General features: G+C 40.8%; 1 protein-coding gene across 1 annotated transcript in view; it reads left to right on the plus strand.

Annotated features, from left to right (window-relative positions):
* The window catches only part of dnah6 (dynein, axonemal, heavy chain 6), a 424069-nt gene that overhangs the window by 108608 nt on the left and 302609 nt on the right, over window positions 1–12852 (plus strand). The window contains exons 20-23 of the mRNA XM_078570618.1: window positions 3408–3504; window positions 5481–5694; window positions 6310–6474; window positions 11395–11508. Coding sequence (XP_078426744.1) covers window positions 3408–3504; window positions 5481–5694; window positions 6310–6474; window positions 11395–11508 — 590 coding nt within the window. The remainder of the gene's footprint in view (window positions 1–3407; window positions 3505–5480; window positions 5695–6309; window positions 6475–11394; window positions 11509–12852) is intronic.

Consider the following 12852-nt stretch of genomic DNA (forward strand, 5'->3'; position numbering starts at 1 on the left):
CAGCAAAGCCCTGCCGAGAATCCACTAACAGGCAGAGAAGCAGGGATATCCTTTTACCTACAGATTTGCAGAACCAAGCCAGATCTTTGCTACACGGGCTTGACCACAACTTCAACTGGAGCAAAGTCAGAAAGCTATTGTTGCCAGGAGTAAGCCACTGTGAATTCATCACCAGTTTCCCCTGCTACCTGAATGCCTGATGTGCCAGTTTCAATGACAGAATTCCTGTATACTTCTGCACTTCCCGTTCTTCCTTCCCTAAGGCCACATGAATAAAAATGAAATTAAATGGAATTTATTTCATTTTTTTCTCCAACGGGGAAAGCTTGTCCTGGTCAAAAAACAGGAAGGAAAATATATACCTACATCAACCTGGCTACTCTATAAAATTTATTTTCTTAAAATGGACCAAGGCTTTACCCTGACCAGCTATGACTCATAGAGAAATTTCTAGCTTTCAGAAAACCAGCAGGGACCTCATTATCTTTAAAGAGGTGCTAATGCCCTCTGTGACTGCAGAAAATCAAATTCCAAAGAATTGCACCTATGCCTTTTACATTTCTAAGGCAGAGCTCCGGCCAATGGAGATGGTATGTCTGCAAGGACTAAAAAGGACCCTAACTCCTCTATAAAACACCTCAAGATTTCAGACCTGGGAAAATACATCCTTTGTCCAACACCCAGGAGAAGAAGTGGGAGGTACGTCCATGATCTCCCCCTAGCTGCTAGAACCTGTAATATTGCCGTGTGGAACTCAACCCAGGCAGTCTATCATTTTAACATCTAACAGGTAGCAGCAGAAAAAGCCATGTCCAGGTAAATTGCCTGGCCCTCATCCACACTGTGTACTACTGGAATTTGGAACTCCTGTATCGGTGCCTATAAGACTCATTCATCTCTATGTGTCTTCTTCTATCATGGAAGTCCTCACTTCTGGAAAGTCAGATCGCCCTGCAGCAGTTTTGTCCTGCTAATCTCTGAAGGAATATGCAACTGGACTTCTGATTCTGGACTCTGGACTCAGGTGAAACCTTAACTCTTATTTTTATTGTAGTCGTGCCCTTTGCCCCTTTCTCATATCCCTCTTTTATTGCATGGGTGGAATTTTATGGTAGCGAGATTTTACGTTCCCGCTGAAGTCAATGGAGTTTAGAACGGTTCGCCGCATTTTACAGCTCTGCCCCCGCTGCGACAGGGCGTAAAATTCCGGTCTATAAGTGCAAAAAGGGGCGGATGTTGCGAAACATATTCTTGCGTGTATGTGTGTGTAAAATAAACTAACCCTCTTATTTTACTTTATCTTGAGTTTGCTGTGGGGTTATTAATAGAGGATTGGATCACTCCAAACTGAAGGGTTGGGGGAAACATGCCACTATATATAAATGGGGAAATCAGAAATCAAAAACACCTTTCTGCTTACGGGCAGGTAGTGAGAGGAGAAAGCGGAGCAGTTTAAATTAATGCCTGTCCTGTCCACAACACAAGAGTGACTTTTTGGACCTTTCAAAAAACTTCAGTGGATTCCACCTTCTCTGTGTCTCTGGGCTTTTTATGCATGTGTGAGTGGGTGGTGTTGCATTTGGGCGTTGAGAAATAAACATTTATTCTTTCTTTAAAACTTATAAGAAAACTTGTGTTGTCTGTTCTTGAGAGTCATAGCACTCTAGGGGTTAAAACACTTCCTTAAAACACATCTTATTATGGTTAGTTGAATGGTGGAAAAAAATGGGGAACCATTCTACTACCTCTCTCCAGTGCACACCAAAGGGTGCAGAGTAGGTTTAACAGAACGTTACCAAAAATTAGGACTGTTACCTGTGGAACAGTGAAGGTGACCTAATAGGAGTTTTCAAGATGATGAAAGGTTTCAGTCGAGTAATTGGAGAAAAACTATCCTCTCTGATGCGCAGGGCCAAAACTAGAGGCGATAGATTTAAAATCACTGCCAATGATCTAGATGGGAGATGAGAAGGAATATTTTCACCCAGGGCAGTTGAGATCTGGAACCCTGTATCTGAAACAGTGGTGAAAGTGGTGTCAAATTTTGTGTAATGATACTCCTGTAAAAGTGCATTTTGACTTTTCACTACATTAAAGGTGCTATACAAGTGTAATTTGTTATTGTTCTAATAGTGGTGCTTCACCCAACCCTCTGTTGCGATGATATGAGAGTAGTTGCTCTGTAGACAAACACAGCCACTAGTTTATACACAATGCAATCTCACAGTTATGAGTTGAATGACTTGTTAACATGTTTTAGTTGTGTTAGTTGAGAAAGAAAACGTGAGCCAAGTGGCTGGGTAATGAGGGAGCTATTGTTGCTGGGAGTAAGCTGCAAGCAGATTTTAAAAGTTTATAGTTTAACTTAAATGTTAATGCATTATAAGGAAATTTAGGACAACAGCAAGCCAGCAGCTGTTCCTGGGATGTAAAAATAACCACCTACTGTAAGAGTAACTCAGAAATGCAAGTTCTGTGGTTTAGAAAGCCTTGAATTCCTTTGAAGAACAAAACCTTCCATTGATGTGACTTGTGCAGCTCTCTCTCTTGACTGACATTAAACTCAACATAAACCCTTGCCCAGAGGATGGCAATTAGTTGCAAAACATCACCAAGTTGCAAGTTGGCTGGAGTTGCTCTTGAAAGGTGACAAAGCACTGCACCTGGCTCCCTTCTGGAGCAAGCTCAGTTGACAACAGCCATTAGTAGATATGTGACCTGAGGCATAGTTTGGTACCTGCTGATCTCCCCAGTATGCCTTCCTTCATTTTCAAATACTTGAAATATGTGGTGTTTCAAAAACAAAGTCAGTGAAAATTGAACACAAAAATTATTCTAACAATGCATATTATTGATAATAATGTCCGAAATCAGGGAAAAAAACTCTGAAAAAACATCAAAGTACAATAAAGGTACAGATATTGCAAGTAACATAACATTTAAGTTTGGCAGTTTGAGTTCCATCACACATGCTGCTTCTCTTACCCCCATTCCAGACAACAGCACATAAAGAGTAAGGGCCCACCTATTGCAAAAGTTGCAGAATTATGATTGCTGTTTTTTTGAATATTTTTATATCAATTTGAAGTCTTAATGATGCCAAGGCACAGAATTGGGCACAAAGATGTTAATTGACGAAATGCAGGAAACTGCTGAAATAGGAAGTAGGTGTGGAGATGGCTCTCAGAATTCTATGGTTCCCCTCAGTACAATTTACACCCCTGCTCTCCCAATGTGCAACACTGCTGAATCCACCCTTTAATGTACAGTAACACTGGAGCAGGTCTGCTCTCTCTACAGAGGCTGCTTGACCTGCTCAGTGACTCCAACGTATTTGTTTCAGCTTCTTCATTTTTTGTATGTTTATTGTGTGCGATTTTATTGTGTAATTTCTATTTGATGAATAGGTTTGTTGGACGTTTTCCTGAATAACAATGCATTATTAGACCAAATTCTAAAGTGCCTGGAGGCCTATCTTGAATCAAAACGAGTGATCTTCCCCAGGTTTGTGTTCTCTGTATACTGATGTGTTTTATTGTACTTAATTTGTGACAGAAAGCAGAAGGGGTATTTTTTTGAAGGAAATACAATTTATTTTTCAAAATTTTCTCCATTGATTATTCATGTCCATTCATAATAATTGTGGGCATGCAGAAAATCTATTCCCAATATGGTGTTAATGCTGCTCGGTAAGCAACTCTGAGGAAGTGCATGAGAGAAGCACATATTTATTTTCCCTTCAATTTTCTCCCCATCTCAACTGAGAGTTGCTAATTTACACCATATTGTGTTTGTTTCCATCAACCATGTAACCTCCTCAAAGGCTTATAAGATTGTTTAAACAAGTTCTATCCTCTGTATAGCTGAGTTGGCAGCCCTGCAATGGTTGCTCCTCTTGCTTCATTCAGCAAGGTGACACTGGCTATGCTTCAAGGCTCCATATTTGGCCCTCTCTTTACTTATTTACATACTGTTACTTGGACAGCATTATTCTGAGGCAAGGGATTATCTGAAGACACACATTGATCGTCAGCCACCATTGTTTCACTGATAGCAACAACCACAAGTTTCTCTATCAATATCTCCACAGCTTCATCCAAAATCCTCGGCCCTGCTGGAACTCATATTGCTGCTGCACAGTGTTTCTTCTCTCTGGCTTTGCCTCTCCCTCATCCTTCAAAAACCCCAAAGCTTTGCTACCTGATATTATTTATGTTAGCACCCTAATTCCACTGAAAAAAAAATATGCTAGACTAGTACAAGCTATTTTCACCCAAACTTTGTTTCTGATTTATTTTGATTCTGATTGATGATTCCATTCATTTTCTGATGGTTGAGGTTAAATCATTAAGTCTACAATTTCTAAGTATGCCCTTTTTGAACAGAAGAGCCATAATAAAGTGCGTATTTCCTGCCTGTTGAACCCTGTCCCTGAACTTGTCAGTTTCCTCAATTAAGGAAGCACACACAATGTGCATTTCTCTAGAATTTCTGCAGCTCTTCCCCAGGAGTTACACTAGATAACTGGGAGGAACCCCATTAGAAATTCACATGCAATATTTATTAAGTATAATAGACTTTGAGAAAGCAAAAAAGGATGTTTGCAGTTCCTTATTATTTGATTCTTTAAAGGGATTATGTTAATAACACTTCTTTTAAAATAGTAAAATCTTAAACTGAGTTGGAGCTCACCTCTATTGGTTGAATAGTAAATAACAATATTACTACCATATTGTTATGTATTTTATGATTAACAAACTATGGTAATCTAAGGTGTAATACACCTCTAAGAGAATGTGAGCAGATTGACCACGTGACTCTAAGACCCAATAGCTGTGTAGCATGGGTTACCATATTAATGTTAGTCTAGAGTAGGGTCTGGTTGGAGAAGCATTGTGGTCCACAATCACCACACCCTCAACTTCTCTCTCCCCCCGCCCCCGCCCCACCTTAAACCAGCTTATATTTCTCCTTTCTCCTAACTATGCTTCAGTTCTGCCGAAGGGCCGTGAAGGCTCGAAACTTTAACTGATTTCTTCTCCGCCGATGCTGCCAGACCTGCTGAGTTTTTCCAGGTAATTCTGTTTTTGTTTTTGTTGTGAAGCATACATCACGTCTGTTGTTCATGTAAATAAATAGTATGTGCTTCATTTCATATTGGTCTCTGCGTCTCCGTAATCAACTCACCTGCCGATAGATAAGCGTACAACCGGTTCGCAAGCAAAGTGACCCCATAGTAGAACACAACACAAACCCTGATGTGATTAATTAAGCCTATACTTTTAAAACACCCCAACAACAAACCCGAGCAACTCTTGATGTAAGTTGTTCTTTGTGAGGTGAACTTCTCTCCTTCTTGGCATTTAAAGTGATACTTTGTACAAGTGGCCACCATTGTAAAAGTTTTACAAAATGTGCTTTTGTTTTTAAGCTCTTGATAAATTAATATCTGAGAACCCCTCTCTGAATCTGGCTCTTAGGTTCTACTTCCTGTCTAATGATGAGCTGCTGGAGATTCTGGCTCAGACGCGCAACCCACAGGCTGTCCAGCCTCATCTGCGCAAGTGCTTTGATGCAATTTCAAGACTGGAGTTTGCACTTGCTTCCCAAACTGAGGAGAAAACAACTGAGGGAGAACCTGAGAAGGTGTACACCAATGATATCTTGGCTATGCTCTCTCCTGAAGGAGAAAAGGTGAGGGTGCTTTTATTGGAGTAGGTGGCACTCTAGAGGACATTTTAGAATTTCATTAAATTGACTTTTAACAAGCCCCTCAATGTGCATTAAAGCCTTATTCATGACAAGATAGTCTGTGCCACGGAGTGGTAGGGTTGATCTTGTCCGCTTGATTCACCACATGCAGAGTTTTAATCCTCTTACATACTGCTACGCAACAATGAAAGAGGTAATTTGTTTCTCAATAGAGAAGTAAGGAAATTGGATGCGTGTGATACTTACAATCTTACAATGACCTACTAGACAGCTACAAATAGATCGCTTTCTTCTGGGGGAGAACTTTGAATGTTGTGAAGAGATTTAAAACTGGAAAAATGAGAAAATGCAAATAATGTTTTAAAAGTCTAATGTTAAAAAAAAGAAAAAAGCACTAGTAAAGCCTATTGAAAAGAACTGGTGCCTGTTGAACCTAAGAACTTATTGGTAAGAAATGAGTGAGATGTCATAATAAATCAGTGGGCTAAAAGTGAGTTCTTACTGAGAATTTCTTTAAAAAGGTCAAAGCCTTGGCTGATGTATACTATTAGCATAATCACTGTTTAGTCAAATAACCATATTGTTTCTGCACTACAGGTCAGTTTGGGAAAGGGACTTAAGGCAAGAGGAAATGTAGAAGATTGGCTTGGAAAGGTAGAGGAAGCTATGTTCTCAACTCTCCGACGTTTATGCAAAGTTTCAATCGCTGATTATCAAACCTACCCCAGAGTGCAGTGGGTAGTGTCAGGACATCCTTCTCAGGTATATGAAAACTTCCTCTCATCAACTTACAGGGAGATGGTGGCTCATTTGAATATATGATTCCATGGTTGGTAATTTGCCCGAATGGCCATTTTTATATATCAACCTGCTTATAGTGAGTGGAAGCAGACAGATTCTTTGCTTCTCTAGGCAGCCACAGCTAATCTTTATGCTGTCCTCACTCTACCGCTGCAAAATTTGGCTCCATAGGGCCAACAGTTTTAGTGCTATGGGTTCCCATTTAGTAGAAAAATGGTGTTCATGATGTTTCCACCCACTTCTGGCATACTCCATGCCAAATGCCATCTTGACGTGGGTATTATTACGGGTGTTACATGTGTATGCTGGAAGTATCGGAGTAGGTAGATTGTGACATCAGTCAGCGTGAGTTGATGCCAGATACAGCATTTTAGACAATGCTCGCCTGTCGTGTTTAATGCCCTCTCTTAAACACACAGTTCAGTACCATGAAGGAACCCCACCAGCCATATTTAAATGGATCATCAACAACTTGCAGTTAGTTGCTGATTACTTTCTACTGGCTCTGTTTGAGTTTGTGGGAGTGCTGAGTGTTTTGAGGAATTAACAGTTGGTAAAGTCCGCAGTGAATGGTGCTGCAAGTAGGAAAGGCACTGCTTCTGACTGCAAGGACTCTAAGCACACCATTTGCTCCCAGCCCTCCTTATAATGGCAGTTTTGGAGATTGCCACCACTTCCACACTGTAAAGGGTGAGCTCCAAGCTCTGTGTAAAGTCTTGTGCCAAGTTGGAGACGGACTCCTCCATGATTTTTGACAGTGACAGTAACAACAGGCTTTCTGGCAGGCCTGCCAACGTACTAAGCATTTCTGTGTGTATACCCTTTAGCTTTTTTCTATACATTACCCCATCGATGTCTTGTACAACAGAATTTGTTTATGACCTCAGCTTCTGGGGAGCTGGCACCCACACCATCCTTTCCCCCTCACCTTGTTGCAGCTCATTGATGCCCTGCAGATCTCACTTTTTACTACCCTCTAAAATACATGTCGGTATCTCAACTTGTGGCTGCAAGCGTCATGTTGAGTGACGGTGCTTTTTCCTTTTCAGTCTCTTCGTCACCTGGCCAGGCAACAGTTCTTGGGGATTTGACAGCATAATGGGGCAAAGGCTGGATTGGAATGTGGGAAGGGAAGCAAGATGTGCATTGTAACACCGTGTGCAGATTGTAAATCATAACCGAATGCGGGATTAGGATCAAGTGGGATTTGAGGAGTTGGATTAGAAGGGAACATACTGTCATCCTTTATGGTTTCAGTCTCACCATTAGCCACTACCTCAGTGATGACCACTCCAATGATGGCCAGCAGCTTCTCCTCCATGGGGTTGAGGTATTGCAGCTGTGCTGAAGCCTCTGGTTAACTGCTGCTGCTGGCTGTAATGGGCCACCTTGTCCTGCAAGCGAAATGGAAATGTGTCAGTGAATGTGTCTTGTAGTACAACTGGAAACATAGTCTATGCATTTCTAGCTGACAACTGTGTTTCATAAGTTAAGTGGGGGAAATTATTTATGTTACATTGGAGAACGGGTAAAAATAAATAATTTCTGTGTGAAAGTTGAATTAATTTGCCAGTTACCATACGTGTTTGAATAGGGTCTCAGTTGGCTCAGTTGGCTAGCATGATGTTCCGGCTGAGGTAGACTTGGGACCTCCCTCCTCACTCTGCCCCTGAGAATGGAAGGCAATGGCAAACCACTACTGTAAAAAGTCAAGGAAACAGTTCAGGATGAAGCATCAGCAGACAATGAACCAAGGCCAATGAGCCTTCGGGCAGAACATGAATGAATGAAAGAATGAACGAATGAACGAACGAACGAACGACCTTTGGTGAGGGAGCGTCCTGGTGTCCACAGTGCAAAGATAAACAACTGCCATTTGGATCTGTCAGCTTGCGATCAAAGCACTTGTCTTTATAAGCTTTACAAAGATATAAATATGAGTCACCATTTGTACCACATTCACCTGCTAAAATCAGCAAAGAGAAGTGTCTGACGCTTATAGGCTACCTCTCAGCTCAACTGTACAGACCAGCAATGCATTCTAACTTAAAGATTGTCAGGTTTACCCTTAGATTTTAAATCTGAGACAGGAACAAGTTTGAGGGTGGCAGCAAACAGAAGCCTGGAAATTTGCACAATTTTAATGGCCAGGCCTGATTTCAATAATGTTTCTGGATTCCACGACCAATTCATGTGCCTGTAGGTTTGCACCCATCTGCGTTACTCAGTTTTCAGACAATAGTTATCAACCTCTTAAAGGGGCAGTCAGGATGGATTCTCCTGTCACTTCGACAGATGAATGTTAAGCGAGGAGACCAGTTGTTCACCATCTACGTTGTGTCATCTCATATGTGATGTTTACCCAAATCTTGTTTTGCAGATATTAGAAATGAAAGGGAGAGATGGGATGTGAATGCATTAATTGTAAAGGGTTATCAAATTGCTACTATGGTTAGGGATAGAGGGAAGGTGGCCTGTAAGTTCTCTGATACTTTGTTGGAGGCATTGATCGGTGGAGTGAGGGCCAGGTCAGATGTGTTGTTCCCCACAGGTGGGAAGAAGAATGGCTGCGACCACAAAGAAGGCATGGAATGAGGTAACTGAGGAAGTGAGCAACAGGAGCACCATGTCAAGGTCCTGGATCCAATGCAGGAAGCTTATCAATGATCTGACCAAATCAGAAAGTTTCTTCTTTATCCACCTCCTGCAATACACCTCCTTCCACTCGATCTTGTCTCACATGCATCATTCATACCATTCCTCACCTCTGCAATATACCACTCTGCACCATAACAAGTATATCCTCTCAATTCTGGTATTAGCCTTGCAAATCTATTTTGCCCCTTCTCTGGAATTTTGTTTATTTTTATAATATCATGACTGTGAACTGAGCATGGTCCTCTTAAGTGTAGTCCAACCAAGGTCCTGAACATGTTTAACGTAACTTCTCTGCTTTTAAATTCTATCAGTGTAGAAATGAAACTAGTACATTATTTGCCTTTTTACGGCCTCATTAACCTGCATTGCTACTTTTAATGATTTGTGTATCTGTACAGTTTTGCAACAGTAGGTATGAACTTTTGAATGAAAGTGAAGATTGGCAAACCAAAGTGATGCGTATCTCAAAATCAGCAAGAAATATTCACATTTTCATAGAAGGAAAACTAGAATAGGTGCAAGAATTCAAGTATTTAGGAAACACAATACCTGCAGTTGGAAGGTGCAACAAAGAAATAAGGATAAGGATAGCAATGGGAAAGGCTGCATTTAGTAAGAAGAGACAGTTGCTCACCGGAAAGCTGTATAAACAACTTGAGAAGCAACTTGTAAAGAACTTTAATTGGAGTGTCGTTTTGTATGGATGTGAGACTTGACCTTACAGAAAGAGGAGACCAACATGCTAAATAGTTTTGAAATGTGGGTTAGGAGGAGAATGAAAAGTATCAGCTGGACAGAAAAAGAAACAAATCCTGAAGTGCTTAGGAGACTGAATAAACTAAGAAATTTTCTGAACGTAATTAGGAAAAGGCAGAGAGAAACTAGGCAGGGCACATCTTAAGAGAAAACAAAACAGCAAATTTAAGTTATGGTGAGACAGACTGCTTCAAGGAAAAGAGGAAGAGAATATTGATGCAGTGTGGCTTGAGAATTGAAAGAACTTATTGGAAAATGAAAAGACTGGCACAGGACAGACAGTCATGGAGAAAACTATGAACCGAGACCTACCTTCAGGTGGAGCACACATGATGATAATGATGATATATCTGTACCCCTAGAGTCCTTTGATCTTCTACCTCATTTAGACTCTTATTAGCCAAACAATATGTGGCCTCCTTATTCTTGCTGCCAAAGTGCTCACATTTCCTTCCTTCACTGCTGTGAATAACCCTCTCTTCTCTTTATCCCCCCTGAGCTGCACCTATTTTCAGCAAATCCCCTGTTTGACACACACAAACTCGCCAGCTGGAGTTGACATGGGAGTCATGCCACCGTGCTTGGGTGTGCCTACTCCACCAACTTTGTACCCATTTTGATAATACCATTTCTGCATGTTTTATTAGCTCTAGTGAACATTAAAGATCTCATGGTTGAATTTTCATGGTAGAATTCCAGGCTGGATGCTTAGCATACTTGTACCACATTCTGTATGCACTGTTGTTAAGCAGTTGACCGGCTTAAACATAAATGTCTGCACGCACAAAAACATAGTGTAAGTGTATTATGTGTTTGCATTTGATCTTCTTCTGCCATAACATGTCAACTATTCATAAAAGAACAGGAGTTTGCCCAGTGCCCTAGACACCATTCCTCCCTGAAGTGATGCCATCAGAAACAAATTGACTTGTCATTCATCACATTGCTGTTTGTGCAATCCTAAGCAAAATGGTGGATGTGTTTGTTTATATGATAACAGTGACTGCATTTCAAAATAATTAATTGTATGTGAAGCTTCTTGGGAAGCTTCTGTGTCATGATAATGCAACATGTGAGTATAAGTTTTTCTCTTCATAGCCTGCACAGAATTTCCTTTACAACATTAGAAAAGGTGTAGCCAGATTAGCAAAGCTAGAATGTTACATTGTATAATTGGAGGGTGGCTGGGTGGGTGTGGGTGTGGGTGGTGCTGTTTTAGAAGCAAGGAAACCAGGTTACATCAGAGAAAAAAATTCCAATCGAATTGAATCTTTTTCATAAATGGATAGAGAACCCAGGAAGGCAGCTTTAGCAGTAAAACATCTGATACTGTGATACCAGGGCTAACATTCTTCTGATTATTTTTTCCTCCCAAATGTCTTTTATATTTTGTTATAAATAAGTTGAGTAGAGACCATGGCTTCACTTTTCAGGTTATTTAACTTTTTTTTGTTTATGTATTCACAGGTTATATTGACCATTTCACAGCTAATGTGGTGCCGTGATTTGCACCATTGTTTGGAGAGTGATGACCTCGACCGTATTGCAGCCACGGCTGAATTTGAAAAAACTAACTTTGAGGTGACTTATAGCAGTATTTATGGTTTTTTTTTAGAGAACGCAATAGCTTCTGCTTGCAAGTTGCATTCACAAGAAATGACATTTCTAACTCCTGTTATTGCTCCAAATTCTGCGAGTTGCTGGATTATTTGTTCACCATGTAATAGGAATTACAGAAGGGGGCAAAATCACTCAGAAGTCCTGTCAGCTTTCTACCATCCATAGTTCACTTGATCAGGTGACCTCTGTTGAGTGAAAGATTTTGTTCTCAGTCTGTCCAAAGTTCTTTTCTTTCCTCTATATTTGGTTACAGTCTTCCCTACTTTCAACAACCACAGTTTAAATTTATATCACCCATTTTATGTGGTAAAACATTCTAAAGCGCTTCCCAGGCATATCATCAAATGAAATTTGGCACCGGCACCTGAAATGGATTCTCTTCCTGCTCCCCCAGTGTTGCCTCTTGTATGCCCCAAGGATCCATCCTTGGCTGCCCCCGTCTCTCATCTTCATCTGCTCCCTGGCAATATCATCTAAAAACACTGTCAGCTACACATATATGCTGGTGAAAGCTAGCTCGACCTTATCTCTCTATCAACCCCACTACTGTCTCTGAATTGTCTGCTTGTCTGACATCCAGTACTGGATGAGCAGAAATTTTCTTCAACTAACTGATGGGAAAACCAACAACATTGCCTTCGGTCCCCATCACAAATTCCATCTTTAGGAACTTGATCAATTTGGGGGAAAATATATCTTTTCTCACCGTGTATTGGCTGTTTTGTTTCTTCACATTCAGCCAGGTGTATTTCTTACGTATGTAAGCAAAATATTCCGGATGCTGGGGTTCTGAAATCAAAACAGAAAATGCTGGGAAAACTCAGCAGCCCTGGCAGCATCTATGGAGAAAGAAACAGAGCTAACATTTCAAGTCCAGTATGATTGTCCTGTGGAACTGGAGCCATTTTGGACTTGAAACGTTAACTCTATTTCTCTCCCCACAGATGCTGCCCTGCTGAGTTTTTCCAGCATTTTCTGTTTTTATTGCGTTTTTTACATTCTGTCTTCTGTTTTCTGTTGACATTTTTAGTTCATTTTTGTGAAACTCACAAAGTTTTGACTACACTTTATATCCATTTACCCTTTTATAACTCAGCTGATACTTGACCTGACTCAGGCCGGGATTTTCTGCTCCCTTTTGTGACGGGCTTCATGGAGGGCGGGAGTGGAAAATATTGCAGGAAGGCCAAAAATCATTTTTACATCGTTGTAAAACCAGGTTGCAATTATGAGCTCCAGCTGTCAATGGCAGGCCACATTTCCCACCACGACACATCGGGAACATCATTTCAATACATTGGCATC

Source organism: Cetorhinus maximus, chromosome 2, assembly GCF_964194155.1.
Source record: "Cetorhinus maximus chromosome 2, sCetMax3.hap1.1, whole genome shotgun sequence".
NCBI lineage: Eukaryota > Metazoa > Chordata > Chondrichthyes > Lamniformes > Cetorhinidae > Cetorhinus > Cetorhinus maximus.